We start from the raw sequence: 19,739 nt of genomic DNA, 5'->3' as shown, positions 1-19,739 counted from the left end.
CTTTCTTCCTGAAGTCAATAATATAAAAGTTAGCTAATTAAACTTAACTAAATAATGAACTTCGAAGAGCGAAAAAATAAGACTAGTCCACGTGGCTATGAACAACTCTCAGTTGGTTTCACTGGACTAGGACACTTCGCCTGTTTTAAAAGTTCAGTTACATTTAGCTGGGACACCCGGCATACCATTGCGATGCAGGCTATAGGAATACATCTGCAAGCATGTGCAGATAAGACGAAATACAGGGAAAACCTCAGAATGGTTTTAAGCAGGGCAGGCATTCAGCTAAAATGAAAAGCTCGGATAGCTTCTTTCATTTCAAAATCACGCTTTATTGAACTGCTGCAAAGTCATTAAAAAAGTCGTAAAGAGCACCCGTACACCCATATGCACCCTTGCACCCGAAGGAACTGCGACACCCTTGCACCTGCAGACCTTTGGAGGGTTCACGGGTGCATTAACGGTGCATATTTGCTTCATCGCACCCTTTAAACAAAATTACAGTGCCGCACATTCGCAAGCATTGTGGGCTCATGCTATTTTTTATGTTTCTTTCAGGAGTACATATCAAAAAAGCTGGGCTTCGGATCTGAAAAAACATGGAATCATCTTTTCCCGCTACTAACTCGTTATCACCTCGAATGTAAGGCACGTGGAAAAGCTGACTGCAGCGGAATGGATGGCCTGGAACCTGTGAGGTGAGCCATTGATTCTGACTACGACAGCTATAGTCAGATACAACCTAAGTCTGCAGTGAAGCTCTGGCACAGAAAAATGTTGTCTGTTGTCAAAAAACTCTTCTCCCGAGATTTGCTAGTCCCCTGTTGATACTCTGCGATGTGTGTTGTCTTCTACCTTTTTTTTTCTTTTCCCTTCATTTTTCCTCGCAAAGCTCTCAGGCTGATTATCCTCTCCATGCCACCCGATTCTTGGCCGATCCCCCATTGTGGACATACGCCAGTTGTTTGTATCAGCAACAACAGACAACTTTCGTCTCCTTGTGGCGAGTCTGTTATTAGCGCAGTACTGCTCCCTTCAGTGCATTTGCACCGACTGGCTATGTTAGTAGTTCTACTTCGCCCGAGGTGCATGTTTCTAGTTGCACGGGCGACATCTACCGATAGCGTCTGGTCGGAGACAAACTGTATGTGAACATGTGCTGCCACATTGGTGAGAATTCTTGCATCCTCGTCGCGAGTACCATCCACAGTCTCCGCAGCTTGGGTGTTCTAGACAAGCGTTGTGACCTCTCTAATTGCGTGTGTGGCAGGAAAGTGAGAGAGAGAAAAAATAGCCTGGAAATGAGGCTAAGAAAAGTGCTGTGAGTGACGGAGAGGAAAGCGATCGGTGCGAACCCTAAGAGAGAGAGAAAAAATAGCAGGAATAAACAGATAACGTGATATTAAGGCAGTTTAAGTTCAAAATAAAAGGATTCGACGCATGTGGGCAAGTCATGCACTTCTCAAGACTAACAACCGATGTTTTTTTTAAGGGTGTCAGAGAGGATACGGAAGGAGGGGAGATGGAATCGAGATCGGTCGAGACACAGCCAGCTGGCTGGATGAGTTTTGAAGCGAAAAGCTTCACTACGCTAGTCAACACCACGCTTCGCGTGAGCCGGCGTATGTCGGAGCACGAGTGACGTCACGCACGACGCAGGCTACTGCGCATGTGCGCCGCCGCTTCTCGCCCTCGCCACCGTTTGACCTTTCGCCGCAGCCGTGCACAGTGCACATTTGAAAGGAGGGAAGGCGCGCTTGCCCATAGAACAGGCGCACGCTGCCGCACGCTATGCATGCATCGTTTGACATTCAGCAAGCGCATGTTTATCGCGGATCACCGCAGCTTTTTGGTTCGAGATACCCGGGCTTAACCTTAGCTAAGCCCCAGCCAATTTTTTTGTCATCCTGCTGCCATATCATGGCCATTGCATGTGCTTAACAAATGGGAGTGCCTTTGGCCATGTAGTGGGCTGAGCTAGGCTGATGACAGCGACGAATGTGTGCACCGCTCAGATTGATGAGAGTGCCCTGGTGGCTAGAAGGCTCGAAAACGAGTGAAAAAACATTTGTAAAAAAAGCCTGATATGAAGGAATCCAACAGTCATCGAGGAAGGAAAGCATCGGACAATGTTTTATTTTGGTTAGTTTCTATTGTTGATCAAGGTGAAATAAGTGGAGTAATCACTTTTAGTGCACTAACGCCTATAGCCATTCCCGCATTTAGCCGTCGTGTGTTTGTCTGAAACGTGGAGGCTAACAAAGAGGGTTCAGCTTAAGTTAAGGACAACGCAGCGAGCTGTGGAAAGAAAAATGATAGGTGTAACGTTAAGAGATCGGAAGAGGACGGGGTGGGTGAGGGAACAAAAGCAGGTTCAAGACATCCTAGTTTAAATCAAGAGGAAGAAGTGGGTTTGGGCAGGGGATGTAATGCGAAGGCAAGGCAACCGATGGTCTTTAAGCGCAATGGAGTGGATTCCAAAAGATGGCAAGAGTAGCAGGGGCGGAAGAAAGTTAGGTGGGCGGATGAGGTTAAGAAGTTTGCGAGAATAGGATTGCCACAGCTCACAGATGACAGGGTTACTTGGAGAGGCCTTTGCACTGCAGTGGGCGTAGTCAGGCCGTTGATAATTATATTTGTTTATATATACGCCCCAGCTAATTTAGCCAGGGTTTAAAAATGAGCCATGGCACTTTAAGATGATGCGACCAAATGCATGGTGCTGGCTATTGTGTGGAGTGAGTTGTACTATTTTTTATATAGTGCTTGATTGCATAATTAGTCCAGATTAATTAACAAACTTTGCCAGCAATGAAGATAGATGAAAAATATCACTGAGAAAGTTGTAAAATGACCCGAAAAACTTCGGAATGAACAATTTCTAGCTATTTTTTTTCACTTACTGCAGATGCCCGCGAAATATAAAAACAAATTACCACGTGACATGCCCGCTTGCGCGCCATGATTGCAGTGCTCTCAAAAGTTCCGTGTAGGAATGAACGGACTATTTAGCCCGTTTTACTGCCGCCTAGAAACAGACAGGGCAGTGACGCATTGGCTGGCTGTGCGATTTATGCCAGCGGTATGCTTTCCTTGCGGCGGTTCTTGATAGCGCAGAGCACTTATCGCTTGCGTTTGTGTAAATCGCACAGCCAGCACCTGTGTCGCAGCGCTGTCACCTCTTAAGCGGCTGCACACCCGGCTAGATGAGCAGTTTGTTTGTGGGGCGCAAGGTTTGGTTTGGTTTGGTTTATTGGGGTTTAACGTCCCGAAGCAACTAGGCTATGAGGGACGCCGCAGTGAAGGGCTCCGGAAATTTCGACCACCTGGGGTTCTTCAACGTGCACTGACATCGCACAGTACACGGGCCTCTAGAATTTCGCCTTCATCGAAATTCAGCCGCCGCGGCCGGGATCGAACTCGCGTCTTTCGGGTCAGCAGCCGAGCGCCGTAACCACTGAGCCACCGCGGCGGGGCAAGGTTTGAGAGCACTGCAATCACGGCATGCAAGTGGGTACGTCACGTGGTATTAAGGTGAAAGCCTTTAATGCCTAATACTGTCGTTAGCAGCCGTGTCGGCAGATGTGTCCGCGTTTCGGTTACGTGCCTTATATGGGCATATGCCAATCATTACTTAATCGATACTTAATGATAATTGCATGATAGTAATGACTAATTGAGTATAGTTAACCTTTCTAGTCAGACCAGATAAATAAAGTGTAGTTATGCTGCGTGTAACCCAACCATGATAGTTTTCACGGGTGGAATCTTCAACTGTAGGGGTGGACGTAGAATGTCCTGCAATACTGCAAGCGTTACATAGAATGTGATAGAAGGACGAGGGCTCCACCAGTGTGAACACTCTCTCATGCTGCTTATGGCATCATGCCTGCCAGAACCGAGGACTTCATTAAGCTTTTGAGCAGACGAGGGTTTGGAACTGAGGGTCTCATTTTGACACACATAACAAGGGCCTCGTTGGTACTGGAACGAAGGCCACTGTTCCACCGAAGGTTTTTATTTTGGTGCAGGTTTTGCAGTTTACTTTTTTCAGGTTGTGAGCAGCAGCAAGAGCACCTCGTCAAACCCTTGTTTAGCAGATGCATTTGGTTGTACTATTCTTAATTGTCTTCTTTTTTTCATTGCATGAACAGGATCATTCAGAAGATAGGAGACTGTTATAAAGTCGAATGGCGTGACACTAAACGTAAGCAATGAACACCTCCTCACTTCAGTCTTAGCAAAGAATCAAGAAGCTATAACGCACCTTTTATTTTGTCACTGACATGTGTCATGATTATGGATATTTTGTACATGTGCAAGTAGTGTGTTTCTAGCCGTGAATATAATGAGATCTTTCGTCTATGTTTTCTGTATTTATTATGTCTGACTGCGTAAACCTCCACAACGAGGGGACTTAATTAAAACGGGCATAAGGAGTGGACTGAATATAGACCGTTTGCAGCGCACAGTTCTTAATTTTAGACCAGATGGCGCCACAGGTGGGGTCGGAACTCGGTTCCATATATTGCACGCCTCGTAAGTCGCCAGCATGAACGCAGTGACGCAGCAGTAGAAACAGATGTATCGCAGGTGACTGTCAAATGCATTCTTTCTCCGAAGATGCAGAAAGGCAAAGGAAATACATGCCGGATTGCAAGAATTGCGACAAATAGTTGAAGGTGTGGTATGAGATTGTCCCGCATTCCCCACTGCCGCTGTTCGGGTAAAGGGAACGGACCGAGCGACTAATGCCATTTCGGGAAATATATGCTTCTTAACCTTGCAGTGCGTCCTGCATCATCACGCCCTGACACAGTGGAGCCACAGGAAATGTTTGGGGTTGTCTATCCCGAGCTGGTCAAGAGTTTCCACAATGGCAGCAGTTCAAGGGGAGCCAGAAAGAAACAGCCAATAAATAAAATTGCAAATAAAATTGCAACGGCCGGTGGTAAGTAGTGAAGGCACTTTTTCGCCACTTCCATAACTGAAGAAACTGCATCCTGGTCGACAAAGTGTCATTCCATAATATGAAAAAATCGAGCTGGCAGGCCAGTTTTGAAGCACCCCTTTGACACGTGACTTGTTTGAGTATATTTTAAGTTTTAACAGCCACACCTGATGTTTCTGTAGATTAATACAGCTTTTTCCAAGACTCCTCTGGCCACATTGATTCTTATTCAGCCATGAAGATAATGATCGATTGCATCCCTAAAATTACTAGACTCTCTAAGGTGAAAAAACGCTAGTCCTTCCCATTCTAGATACTATTATGGTGTTCAGAACAGCTGCGAGTTCATTACCGTACACTGAGAAAAACTGGTATGTGTGGCCTAATACCCGTGCCACACGGACAGATTTAATGCCATTAAGTGCTTACTGCCTTAAGTTTTAATGGCATTCGTTTGGTGCCACACGCGTAAATTTAATGGCATTAGCCTTACTGCCATTCGCGACCTACTGAGTTCGCGACAACTCATTCGCCCGTGCAATGCGTACTCTCGTTCCCATTCCACACGCAGAAAAGCATGCAGTTTTGTTAGTAACAACTTTCTAACCAGTAGGAAATGGTTAATTCTTAACTTTCAGTCAGATGAGGCATTTATATACTGCATTTTCGATGCGAAGAGCGCTGTTTTAACCAGCCTTATTGACAGGTACTCTCGACTTGGGTGTTGACATGCGAGTTTATGGCAACTTTTTCGACTTGTAAAGCAGGAACAGCCGTATTTTCTAGAAAATCGTTTCTACATTACATTTGAACAACATTCCCGATATATTGTGCTCATTAGGAATGTTTATATTCAGATGAAACTTCTGACTACCTTGCAAGCGTTATCGTCATAGTCACTTTCGATAATGGCATCAAATGTGGACGTGTAGCACCAACTCCGAAAATAATGACATTAACAAACTTAAGGCCTCATGCATTTACTGCCATTCTATGTGCGCGTGTGGCACAGGTATAAGACCCCTTCTTGGGTCTGCCTTATGCTTAACCCATAGCAGAACGAAGGATAAAAGAGAGAGTTCAATGACTGCAAACAAAATTCAAAACAGCGGTTGTTTTGTGCCCATCGTGTTGCTCTCTATTTTAAGCTTCCCTGTGATATTGATGGGCTATTCCAACTAGCCAAATTTGGCACCATACTACTGTGAATGTTGCATCCAGTTACAGGAGGGCAGACTGTGCACTTTTAAGAGCATAGTTATATAAATGGCGATTCGGATACTCCTCTGGATGGAGTGGAGCTTAAATCTACCATGAGGGAAAAAGTAATAGACCCCCGACTCGAAGTTCTGGCCAGTGCTAACCTGCCTAGGGGCGCCAATTGACAAAGCACTTCTGGATTCGCAACAGGCCCACTGCGCCGGTCTCAGCGCCAGAAGTGTTTTGTTCGGTGGTACCCCCACGCAAAGTGGCACGGGCAGGAACTAGGGGGGTCTGTTACTTTTTCCCCCATGGTGCATCTCTACAACTACTCTTGCAGGTGCAAAGAAGTGTAAACCTCTTGAGGTGTACCTTACTCCTTGCGATTAAGAGTAAACCTGTAGGGGCCGCACTTTTTTGCCGGCAGCGTAATGGCCCTACTGTCAAATGAAATACTACCTAATTCTTACAAACGCTCAGTATTTACATGTGATGACAAAATGGACTACTTGGTTTGGTGATGAGATTCAGCTTAAGGCACTTGCCAGATCTGTGAGTTGCTGTGTGCTGTGCTGAGAGAAAAAAAAATCAAAAAACAAAAACTTCTTTCCACAGGAAGCAATGGGGACCTAAGATCTTACTTCTCTCCGGTTGCGTCTGTAAAGCAGCAGCAAGAGGTCCATGACAAAAGTGAAAACATGGGCAAAGAGAAGCCAGAAACGTGTGCCGGTGACATCAATTCCCAAATCCCTAAGACACCTTCAAGCAGCAAGAATGGTGCAGTTTTGATGCCGACAAGAAAGGCAGAGCCATCACCGCGTATGACGTCTGGGGCACTAGATGCCTTGGGAAAGCCTGATAAGTCCTCTGCCAGACCAGAAACGCGTGGCGGTGACATCATTTCCCACATCCCTAAAACACCTTCAAGCAGCAAAAATTGTGCAGTTGTGATGCTGACAAGAAAGGCAGAGCCATCACCGCGTATGACGTCTGGGGCACTAGATGCCTTGGGAAAGCCTGATAAGTCCTCTGCCAGACCAGAAACGCGTGGCGGTGACATCATTTCCCACATCCCTAAAACACCTTCAAGCAGCAAAAATTGTGCAGTTGTGATGCTGACAAGAAAGGCAGAGCCATCACCGCGTATGACGTCTGGGGCACCAGATGCCTTGGGAAAGCCTGATAAGTCCTGTGCCAAACCAGAAACGCGTGGTGGTGATATCATTTCCCAAATCCCTAAAACACCTTCAAGCAGCAAAAATGGTGCAGTTGTGATGCTGACAAGAAAGGCAGAGCCATCACCGCGTATGACGTCTGGGCACCAGATGCCTTGGGAAAGCCTGATAAGTCCTGTGCCAAACCAGAAACGCGTGGTGGTGATATCATTTCCCAAATCCCTAAAACACCTTCAAGCAGCAAAAATGGTGCAGTTGTGATGCTGACAAGAAAGGCAGAGCCATCACCGCGTATGACGTCTGGGCACCAGATGCCTTGGGAAAGCCTGATAAGTCCTCTGCCAAACCAGAAACGCGTGGCAGTGACATCATTTCCCACATCCCTAAAACACCTTCAAGCAGCAAAAATTGTGCAGTTGTGATGCTGACAAGAAAGGCAGAGCCATCACCACTTATGACGTCTGGGGCACCAGATGCCTTGGGAAAGCCTGATAAGTCCTCTGCCAAACCAGAAACGTGTGGCGGTGACATCATTTCCCAAATCCCTAAAACACCTTCAAGCAGCAAAAATGGTGCAGTTGTGATGCTGGCAAGAAAGGCAGAGCCATCACCTCGTATGACGTCTGGGGCACCAGATGCCTTGGGAAAGCCTGATAAGTCCTCTGCCAAACCAGAAACGCGTGGCGGTGACATCATTTCCCACATCCCTAAAACACCTTCAAGCAGCAAAAATTGTGCAGTTGTGATGCTGACAAGAAAGGCAGAGCCATCACTGTGTATGACGTCTGGGGCACCAGATGCCTTGGGAAAGCCTGATAAGTCCTGTGCCAAACCAGAAACGTGTGGCGGTGATATCATTTCCCAAATCCCTAAAACACCTTCAAGCAGCAAAAATGGTGCAGGTGTGATGCTGACAAGAAAGGCAGAGCCATCACCGCGTATGACGTCTGGGGCACCAGATGCCTTGGGAAAGCCTGATAAGTCCTGTGCCAAACCAGAAACGTGTGGTGGTGATATCATTTCCCAAATCCCTAAAACACCTTCAAGCAGCAAAAATGGTGCAGGTGTGATGCTGACAAGAAAGGCAGAGCCATCACCGCGTATGACGTCTGGGGCACCAGATGCCTTGGGAAAGCCTGATAAGTCCTGTGCCAAACCAGAAACGCGTGGTGGTGATATCATTTCCCAAATCCCTAAAACACCTTCAAGCAGCAAAAATGGTGCAGGTGTGATGCTGACAAGAAAGGCAGAGCCATCACCGCGTATGACGTCTGGGGCACCAGATGCCTTGGGAAAGCCTGATAAGTCCTGTGCCAAACCAGAAACGCGTGATGGTGATATTATTTCCCAAATCCCTAAAACACCTTCAAGCAGCAAAAATGGTGCAGGTGTGATGCTGACAAGAAAGGCAGAGCCATCACCGCGTATGACGTCTGGGGCACCAGATGCCTTGGGAAAGCCTGATAAGTCCTGTGCCAAACCAGAAACGCGTGGTGGTGATATCATTTCCCAAATCCCTAAAACACCTTCAAGCAGCAAAAATGGTGCAGTTGTGATGCTGACAAGAAAGGCAGAGCCATCACCGCTTATGACGTCTGGGGCACCAGATGCCTTGGAAAAGCCTGTGAAGACCTGTGCCAAACCTTGGGACGAGTCTCTTGGCTCCTGTTTAGGTAAGAGCACTGTACGACACTCAGAAAGGATTATCAAGCCGCACGCAGTGAAGCTAATTAGGCAGCATTGCAACTTAGTGACAGCAATGACTATGCCAGAGAGCGTGAGTTTGGCTGCACGCTGCCAAAACGAAGAAACATTTCTTCATGCATCCGTGCAAAGTCAGCGTCGAAAGGCACTCAGGATTATCGTGAGATCATCAGAGAAGCTGTGCCAGGTTTCAAGGAACTGAAAGAAAAGTCGTAAAGTGAATGCAGTTCTCAAAAGCGCAGACTTTGCTTTAAAGCTGAAAAATCCACTCCCGTCGACCAAGTCGATGAAGATTAAAATTCAGGCGGAGTTTCCTGGTATATAATCATCATGGCACATTGTGGTCAGACCTTATGATTCGAGTACAGTTCATCTAACTGAGTCAGCTGCTGTTAATATAGCTTTGTTGTACATGCTGTTCTCTGTAGTAAGCACGGATGTGTTGATTAGCGTATCTTAAGCAACTCTCATACATCAATTGGTGGCTGAATCAGAGAAACCAACCTGATCTTTCCATTAGGTTGTAAGTCTGGTGCGTATCATGTGCATGAAGAGCACAATTTTATTATCAGTCACCTGGTTAGATTACCTATTTTGTACAAAGCAAGCCAGAGGATGGCTGTACTGCTGGAGATCTCATCTTTCAATAACTATTAAGGCATGTTATCTTTAGAAATGAAGATGGTGTCTTTGTCTATTTGAACTTTTACATGCGCTTGTACTGTAAATTTTCGGTTCAGTATCGCTGAGACAGAACTGCATCGTGCTTGTTTGTAAACATCTTTTTAAGGGTAACAGAGTGGAGTCCAAGAGAAGGCAAGCGTAGCAGAGGGTGTCAGAAAGCTAGGTGGGTGGATGAGATTTAGAAGTGTACGGGGATACGGTGGCTGCAGCTAGCAAAGGAGAAGGTTAATTAGAGGGACATGGGAGACGCCTTTGCCCTGCAGTGGGTTTAGTCAGGCTGATGATGATGATTATGTGGGACGGCAATAGCTTTACTGGGGACTCTGCAGGAATAGTAGGAGAGACCATCGCTGTCAAATACCCAAACCAGAAACCAGGTGGCCTTGGTCAGTGAAGGCCATATGTCGGTATTAATAGAGAGCTGTCGCCAGGCTTTCTTTCATGATTTCTACAGCCGAACACTCATGACAAGTGGTGGATCTGTCTCGCGAATCTCATCGACACCACATCGATGGCGCTAATCGTCCCGCATTCCCCACTGCCGCTGTTTGGATAAAGTTAATGGATCGAGTGACAAACTTCATTTCAGACTCCCCGACTTCCCACGACCGTGAAGGGACAGCGTGGTTAGCGCGGCGAGAAGCCTCGCTCTGAATTTCTTGGTTCCTTTGTGGGGAAGCGATGTCTCGCGGAGAACCATTTTGCCTTCCTGATCACTTCAGCAATAGGAGCCACACGCACACACCTATCTGCTTTACAACAGTCTTGACAGCACTTAAAGAAATAATGTAAATCTCCAGACTCGCCACCCCTAAAACATAGTCACGATCATCCGTGCAAGCTTTCTATTGAACTCGCGCTATAGTTAAGAAAAAACCACTGAGAATGGGACATCGTAGTGTGGCTTTTGCCGTCTTCAAACCTTTGTTCACGGAGTTGATTAGACAGACGCCATATTAATCAGAAATGATCTGTTATTTTTTCCTGAAAGCATCCCTTTACATCACAAGCAACTTGCTGGCTCCGCAGACTAAACTTGTCGGGCTAGGCTGTCAGCCGCTTTAGATACAAGGAGGCCTATGAGCAAACGGCACCAACGTTCACAGTTCTCCCAACTGAAACGTTCCATACAAGGCGCTTGTATGGAATTATGGGGAATATAGAGTCCATACGATATGGAAAACTATGTTGACATCCATACTTTTTTTGCATGAAATCCACAAACTTTCCATAAAAATGTCCATATAACTTCTATAAATGTCTATATCATATGAGAGAAGCCAACAGCCACATAAACCAAGGGGCACAGGGGATTTTTAATTTATTTTATTTATTTTGTGGTGTTGATCAACTTATAATATTACTGAATATGTTGTCGCTTAAAGCTAATTGATTAGAAAAGCAGAAGAAAAAACAACCACATGCCGCCGATGGGATCCGAACCCACGACCTGTAAGTTTATACACACCTTTCATAATGTCCATACCTACTCTATACACTCCACACTGAATTCATATAATTTATTTGGAAATATATGGAATTATGGGACTGCCTGATGGAGACTTTCAGTAGTAAACTAAAATCCGACGTGAATGTGCTCAAATGTCTCCGTGGCAATTAAGTCATGTCATCGGCCTACTTCTGGTGATAACATGAATTTATTTGGGAAACCAATCCGTAGGATCGTTTACAAACCTGTACCCTAATGCCGCCAATGTTCTGACTAGTATAGTCGTATTTTGGCTCAATAAATGCTTCGAAACTTTGCAGTGGGTCCTGCATCATCACGCCCTGACGCAGTGGAGCCACAGGAAATGTTTCGGGTTGTCTATCCGAAGCTGGACAATCGAAGCATTTTAAAGAGATCGAAAAAGAAACAGCCAAAAAATAAAATAGCGAATAAAGCTGCAAAGGCCAGTGGTAAGTAGTAGAGGTCACTTCTTCGCCACTTCCATAACTGAAAAAACTGCGTCCTGGTCAACAAAGTGTCATTCCATGATGTGAAAAATACAACCCGGTAGGCCAGTTTTGAAGCACCCTTCTGACACACAGTGTACTGTGCGCAACTTGTTTGAGTACATTTGAAGTTTTAACAGTTGCACCTGATGTTTCTGTAGATTAATACAGCTTTCACCAAGAGTCCTCAGGCCGCACTGCTTCTTATTCAGCCATGAAGATAATGATCGATTGCATCCCCAAAATTATTACTCTCTAAGGTGAAAAGAACCCTAGTCCTTCCCATTCTAGATATTGTGATATTCAGAGCAGCCGCGAGTTCATTCTCACACCGAGAAGAAAAACTGGTGTGTGTAGCCTAAGACTTCTTCTCAGGTCTGCCTTATGCTTAACCCATAGCTGAACGAAGGATAACATATGGAGTTCAATGATTGGAAACAAAATGCAAAACAGTGGTTGTCGTGTGCCCATTAGTGTTACTCCCTATTTTAAGCTTCCCTGTGATATTGATGGGCTATTCCAACGAGCCAAACTTGGCACCATATTACCTTATACTACTGTGAGTGCTGCGTCCAGTTACAGGAGTGCAGACTGTGCGCTTTTAAGTGCATAGTTAATAAAAAGTCATTCGGATACAAATCTGGATGGAGTGGATCAAAATCTACCATGGGGGCAAAAGTAACAGACCCCCGCCTCGAAGTTCTGGCCAGTGCTAATCTGCGTAGGGGCGCCTCCCAAAAAAGCACTTCTGGATTCGCAACAGGCCCACTACGCCGGTCTCAGTGCCAGAAGTGTTGTGTCAGGTGGCGCCCTCGCGCAGAGTGGCACGTTTTGGAACTAGGAGGAGGAGGTCTTTTACTTTTGCCCCCATGGTGCATCTCTATGACTACTCTTGTAGGTGTAAAGAAGTGTAAACCTGTTGAGGTGTACCTTACTGCTTGCGGTTAAGAGTAAACTTATACGGGCCATACTTTTTTGCTGGCAGTGTAACGGCCCTACAGTGAAATGCAGTACTACCTAATTCTTACAGACGCTCAGTATTGACATGCGATAACAAAATGGACCAGTAGGTTTGGTGATGAGATGCAGCTTAAGGCGCTTGCCAGATCTGTGAGTTGCTGAGTGCTGTGCTGAGAGAAAAAAAATAAAAGCCAAACCTTCTTTCCACAGGAAGCAATGGGGACATAAGATCTTACTTCTCTCCGGTTGCATCTGTAAAGCAGCAGCAAGAGGTCAAAGACAAAAATGAAAATGTGGGCGAAGAGAAGCCAGAAACGTGTCCCGGTGACGTCATTTCCCAAGTCCCTAAGACACCTTCGAGCAGCAAAAATGGTGCAGTTGTGATGCCGACAAGAAAGGCAGAGCCATCACCGCGTATCACGTCTGGGGCACCAGATCACTTGGAAAAGCCTGTTAAGTCCTCTGCCAAACCTTGGGAGGAGTCTCTTGGCTCTTCTTTAGGCAAGAGTACTGTACGACCCCCACAAAGGATTACTCAAGCCGCACGCAGTGAAGCTGAGGCAGCAGTGATAATCAGTGACAGCGATGACTATGACGGAGAGTGTGACTTTGGCTGCACGCCGCCAAAACGAAGAAACATTTCTCCACGCATGACTGTAAGGTCGCCTTCCTTGTCACAGTCTCGAGCGGCCGCATAATCATGGCGTTGTCAGCAGGAAAAGCACTCCTCTGCTGTGACGTATAACTCGCTAAGCGATCGCTTGCCGCTTGACGCTTCCAAACTCTTAAGCAACTGTGACGGAGACGGCATTGATATGCAGAACGATACAGAAGCGCACGCGGCCAGGCCGTGACACAAGCCTGACAAGGATGTAGGAAAAACATTGCGTGTATGCATCGGTGTGCCAAAGGGGGAAACACCACGAGCTGATGCTCCGTAGCGTAGTGACAGACTGGATTCCAAATCTCCCGAACGCGCTTCAAACTGCTGCCGCCTCGACCGCCGCGGCGTCGGGCGCTCTTGCACATGCGTGTGTGTGGGATCGTGACGTCATCCTTGTGGAAGCCGCTGTTCTAGCGTTTGCGTGGCGATCCTGTATACGAGGGAGAACTCGTCTTGTTAAATCTCGTTCGGTGTCCGCATGATCACGTTTCTGCACTCGGATGACGGGAAATCAGTGCCCGGATGACTGGAAATCGGTGCCCGTATGACTGCAGATCGGTGCCCAGATGTTGGCTCTCGGTTTTGGCTCGAGAGCTAAAAGCGCACGGAACACTACTCTACGAAAGCCGGGGTGGGGCATCTGGCTCTACGTAATCATCCTAGGTAGCACGCGCAGAGTCCTGTCACTGCGTGCAAATACCTGGCGAGGAACAACGAAATTGAACATATTTCAATGTTCGCTACACTCGCCCAGTTTTAATGAAATCATTTAATGCTTTCGTGATATGATAAACATATTTTCAAGATAGAAGCAAAAACGAAGCATGAGTTTTTTTGCCTTTGCCTTGTTGTCTGAAAGCTCACTGAAGTTTAAGGTAGATGAAAACTTTTGAAAAGTACTTGAAGCACGCGCCGCAAGTTAATACTTGGGCTGAGGCACGCACTTATTGTTATCGGCACTCCGAAAACAAGATTCTAAACATGCTGTCAATATGGTGACAAGTGAACGTGATGTTCCTGTAGCTGTAGCTGCCTGCAGCTACAGCTACCAATTAACCAACCAATTAACCAATTAATTGCCATGATTTCATTAACTAGTCATCACCTGTCACTGACCAATCACTCATCAATCTCTAGAACCACAAATTACCATGATACGATTTTTTCACGCAGCCCTGATTATATAGCTCGCTGCAGATGGTACATGACGGCATAGAACCTCCATCCCTCAGTCACGATCTTCTGCAGGGGCCGCCGCGGTGGCTTAGTGGTTATGGTGCTTGGCTGATGACCCGAAAGCCGCGAGTTCTATACCGGCCGTAGCGATTGCATTAATGCTAGAGGCCCGTGTTCTGTGCGATGTCAGTGCACGTTAAAGAACCCCAGGTGGTCGAAATTTCCGGTGCCCTTCACTATCTCATATCCTAAATGGCTTTGGGGCGTAAAAACCCTCACAATCCAAAGCATCTTCTTCACCTGTTCGTGAATGGCATGGTACGCATCATCCAGGGCTGCCCTCGACAAGGTAGTTCGGTCAGGGAGCTCTTAGAGCTCTCTGATTTAATTCTCTTTTTACTTGTTTCAATTAATTAATTGATCAATTATACCACTGTAAAGACGAAGACGAACCTTCTGTGCAGCGGCGGCAGTGCCATCGCTGCGCGTGCTTTGGGCTCGCTTTGGCTGACCGCAGACTGTTGCCGCCCTGCTCCTGAGATCCCAGTGCCTTCAATAAACCCCCGTCTTACACACTGTAAATTTTTTCAATCAACATCATTAAGCATCGACTTTTCATTCTGATGAGCATTTTGACACCTTTGAACGCCCTTTTTTCCTATTTCATATCTTTAATTAACCAATTAACCAATTAATTGCCATGATTTCATTAACTAGTCATCACCTGTCACTGACCAATCACTCATCAATCTCTAGAAACACAAATTACCATGATACGATTTTTTCACGCAGCCCTGATTATACAGCTCGCTGGTTCGAATCCCTGTCGCGAGCGAGGCTCTAACCAGTAAGTTTATGCTACACGAAACGCTGAATCGTACACGATACCGTCCGGAACATCCTGGGGCAAAACGGTTTGCGCCGCGTAAAACGAGACTTCACCTTCGAATGCAAAGGAATAAATGCGAAAACATCCGTCCGGCACCAGAAATGTATAGGGGCCAGACATTTCCATCTCGCTACAAGTTTCACCTCTCGCGTTGATGCCGTTTTCGGGCATATATCGCCGATTCCACTCGCAATCACATGTATTTCTCTTTATATAAACGTCTAGACTACGTAGACGGCCTACTTACACCGTTCACAAATATCTGATAAATGTCGAGCTGGATGTCTGCACTACGTACTTATAACGTGGACTGGACCCCAATTTTCGTGTTGTAGGTGCATGCGTAGATTTTTCGTAAACGGTGCTAAAATGGATGTCTAGTGGAGGTGTCTAAGGTCGGTCCAGCGTAAATATCTCGCTGATGTCCATGTGACGTTTTATGGTTTGCTGGGCAGTGCCCACGACCCTCAGGTCGTGCTCCCGAGGGCCATTTCGCTCTTCTAAAAGAGAAGTTTAGGAATCCCACGTTGCTCTGACCGATGACTACATGCATGCGCAGATGCTCCCCTCCTTGGCACGATTCTATGCCTGAGACAGGAAAAAGAATTAAACAAGACACTACAAAATCTCAAGACGCAGCTAGATGTTCGGGAAAAAGATCTTTAATCATCAGCCTGACTACAATCAGCCACAGCGCGCTCCGCAGTCTCCGCTCAAGTGGCAAAACTGAAAACAACCAGGCCAAACACACGATAGTTTGGGTGCCGGGACATACCGACATTACGGGAAATCAGGAGGCGGATAGGATAGCTCGAGGGTACGCAACAAACCGAGCATCCAACATTCCCGACACCGCTGAGGAACCCGAGCCGGTAGCCCAAAGCTATACTGACATTCTTAACGACTGCAGAGGGATCCGGCGAAAATACCCGCCCCCACACAAACAACTCAATAGAGAACACGCCGTATCATGGAGACAGTTACAAACGGAAACATTCCCGTGCCTAAACATGCTCAGTAAACTCTACCCCACGCAGTACAAGAGCGAGTGCCCGTGGTGTGGAGACAAACTAACCCTATACCATACCACATGGGCTTGCCAGAAAATAGACAAGGTACCCATAATTGAAAACCCGAGTGCGGAACAGTGGGAGAGGATGCTATCCAGCGACATCCTGAAAGTCCAACAAGGACTAGTAAGGCGTGCACGCAGGGCAGCTACCCTCAGCGGAGCCCTGGACTAGGGGAACCGACCCTGATGATAAGATGGAAGACTCCATCTGAAGCCACAAAAAAAATATTGCGAATAGAGCAAGTAAACGTTTTCCACCACCACCACCACCCACTGCAGGGCAAAAGCCTCTCCCATGTCTCTCCAATTAACCCTGTCCTTCACCAGTTGCGGCCACCGTATCCCCGCAAACTTCTCATCTCACCCGCCCACCTAACTTTCTGCCGTCCCCTGCTACGCTTGTCTTCTCTTGCAATCCACTCCATTACCCTTGAGGAGCAGCGGTTATTTTGCCTTCGCATCAAATGCCCTGCCCTTGCCCATTTCTTCCTCTTGATTTCAACTAGGATGTCATTAACCCGCGTTTGTTCCCTCACCAACTCCCCCCGCTTCCGATCTCTAAACGTTACACCTATCATTTTCCTTTCCATAGGTCGCTGCGTTGTTCTTTATTCCTATTTAAATGGCGCGCCGATCGCGTCGAGAGAAAACAGTCAGCTGCTACGTGCCGACGCCTCGGCGCAACCTCTACGTGACGGCGACGTGTGACTCAACTATCAGCCGGAACCACCATGGTGACGTGTGGCCAAGCCCTTAGCTATACGTCACCGTGTGGTTTCCGGTTGCGCACGGTATAGAGGGTTGCCCAACGCGAGAGTCCCATATGTCGCGGCAGCCTCCAGCTGCTTTGAGCGGGCGTTTCTCACTGATAAAGCGTGTATTCGTCGCGTGGCCTTTCGAGGCCTCTCGCTGATAAAACGTAGTGCCTATTGTTTCTGAATGTGCGCTGCATACCTGCCCTAGAGTGCGCACCTTACTTGCAACTGGTTCGACAGTTGTTCAGCCACCCGAGGAGTTGTTTGTGCTGTGCCTGCGTGCAAAGTGCCCTTGTCGTCAAAAGTACACATATGGGGGTGAAAAATTTGTGGGGAGCGCTGGAGACCGCGAAGAGAACGGTTAAGCTGAGCAATCTCCGAGGAAAAAGATTGGCCATCGATCTCAGCGGATGGATCGTAGCGAACGAAAGAATCGCGAAAAAGACGAATAAGAGAAACCTGCATATCAGGTAAGCCGGGAATTCGTGAAGTATAGTATGGCGTACAATGGCTAGATTTTTGCACTTTTCTCTTGTTGCTAGAAAAGGTTGGTCGAGGCCAATGTTAAGTATTCTCTTATTTAATAATAACAAAAACTATACTAGAAAACTTTATCGGCTGCGGATATTGTCAGCAGCTGCCTGCAACTGTTCTCTCCCAGCAAACCAAAAACCTCTCAGAGACGTCTAGCTAGACGTCTCTGAGAGGTTTTTGGTTTGCTGGGCTCTTTTTAAAACGGCGATATGTGAGCCAGTTTAGGTTTATAGCTTTCGCAGCGCGATGCCCGTAGTCCTCCTGCTTAAGATGGAAAAGCAAGTTTGCGTTGTTAAAAGTAATAATTGTTGTTACAGGCGCTCTGATTAAGGAACGTGCGTAGTGCATACCGGGTGTTTCAGGGAAGACTTGGTAATTTTCAAAAATAAGCTTTTTTGGGGTAAAATTATGGCTTTTGCTGCATAGTATTACCAGTGTTGGCGAACACCAGAAAACAGGTGAATCGGTTTAAGTAGTGAACTGGTGAACTAATTTTCAGTAATTATTTTTTACTATAATATTTAGGCGCCTATAGATGCAATTAGAGATTTGTAGCCGGTCGTTAGTAGTAACCATGTCAGTTTTAAGAATTTTGAAAACGTGATTATCCTCGGTGCTGTGTCTCGACAAAATCTGGCTGCATCGTACCGATACATTGAGCTTTCGAAAAGCTTTCAGGCAAAGCAACCTTTCCAGTGCATGTAAGTAGTCAAAAAAGCCGAATTTTGTTGAGCCACAGCCCCAAGACAGTGGCGTAGCCAGAAATTTTGTTCGGGGGGGGGGGGGGGGGGGGGGGGGGGGGGGGGGGGGGGGGGGGGTGCTCATGTTGCAGCATGGCCTCCTCATAGAATCTGTGGAGGAATCAAACGCAAGATTAATAACTGCATTGTCATTGACAATGCCATTGTGTATTCAGTAACGCTACGCACTGTCTAGACAAGTGAAATGTATATTTTTTTAATATAAAAGAATGTATTCGCATGTCTTAAAAATCGTGGCAGACATAACTGATACCAATGCTTGCATGTTTTTACATATTTAATAAGTAAAGAAAGTATCACACGAGGTCTAGAACTATATCAGTCCGAAACTAGCAAAGCAGTGCATGCCGCTGATGTGAAAAACTTAAAGGCCATGAAATGAGCAAGTAGAGGACAAATATTTTAATGAATCTTTGTCGTTCAAGAACCTTTACATTTTTGTACATATGCAACGGCCAGGGAAAAATCTCAACGATGGTGCCCTTTGTTCCAGTGTACTGCGCAGCAGCAGCTGTTACCGGTCATGTATTGCGAGTAATTCCACCGAAATTTTAGTCGCAACAACGAGCACATGTATAAACGAGTTCTGCAAAGTATGCAAAAATACCCAAAATATAAGAATAACAAATTAATTGAAGTTCCCGATTTGTAAATCTAAAGTACGAATTTTTAAATCTCAGCGCAGCTGTCGCGTCAAAGGTTCAATGGAAACTTTATGCCCCTTAAGTTTCGGAATTGAAATGCGTGGCTCCGTAGACTCCGCGGCCGCCGCGAGATGCCGCGGCGAGCCCGCTTGCCATCGATAGGCCCTTGAAAGCTTGCGCTGGGATGGGGCTCCCTGCGTTACGTGACTCCAGGTGCATAGGCGTTGCCACTAGGGGTGTGCGAACATTCGAAATTTTCGAATATATTTCGAATATTATATTTTTAGTATTCGTATTCGATTCGAAATCCAAGTATTCGTGTTGTTTCGAATATTCGACCCGACGCGAAAATTCGTATCTAGCCGAATATTCATTGTGAGCACCGGCGTTCATTTCGGTCCGCAAACCCTATCGACAGAGACATAACATGGCGGCACCCAGAGCAATGCGCATGGATGAAGGAAAATTTTTCCTTCGAATTTTTCCAAGGGCCATGGCGTAGCTAACTGCGGTGGTGAGCTTTTTTGTGGCCATACCTGCGAAGTTACAATAGTCAGAGCTGTGCACGAAGTACCTCGCAATACGTGCCAGGTCAGTGCCAAGTCAGAGAGCAT

The 19,739-nt window shown here is 46.5% G+C and overlaps 1 protein-coding gene and 1 long non-coding RNA gene across 2 annotated transcripts in view; both read left to right on the top strand.

Moving 5' to 3' along the window:
• Nucleotides 1-3,689: 3,689 nt before the first annotated feature.
• Nucleotides 3,690-7,375, top strand: LOC149366734 (uncharacterized). The gene is made up of 3 exons (XR_016286704.1): nucleotides 3,690-4,207; nucleotides 4,790-4,951; nucleotides 6,767-7,375. It is a non-coding gene; the product is annotated as an uncharacterized LOC149366734 (long non-coding RNA).
• Nucleotides 7,376-17,273: 9,898 nt separating this feature from the next.
• The window catches only part of LOC149366712 (flap endonuclease GEN homolog 1-like), a 361,675-nt gene continuing 359,209 nt past the window's right edge, over nucleotides 17,274-19,739 (top strand). Inside the window, exon 1 of the mRNA XM_089571636.1 lies at nucleotides 17,274-17,656. Within this exon, the coding sequence (XP_089427762.1) occupies nucleotides 17,499-17,656 (158 nt within the window). The 5' untranslated portion in view covers nucleotides 17,274-17,498. The remainder of the gene's footprint in view (nucleotides 17,657-19,739) is intronic.

Source organism: Amblyomma mixtum, chromosome 1, assembly GCF_055824585.1.
Source record: "Amblyomma mixtum isolate Tamu chromosome 1, ASM5582458v1, whole genome shotgun sequence".
NCBI lineage: Eukaryota > Metazoa > Arthropoda > Arachnida > Ixodida > Ixodidae > Amblyomma > Amblyomma mixtum.
Note: the sequence above shows the minus strand (reverse complement) of the source record. Positions and strands in the feature narration are given on the sequence as shown.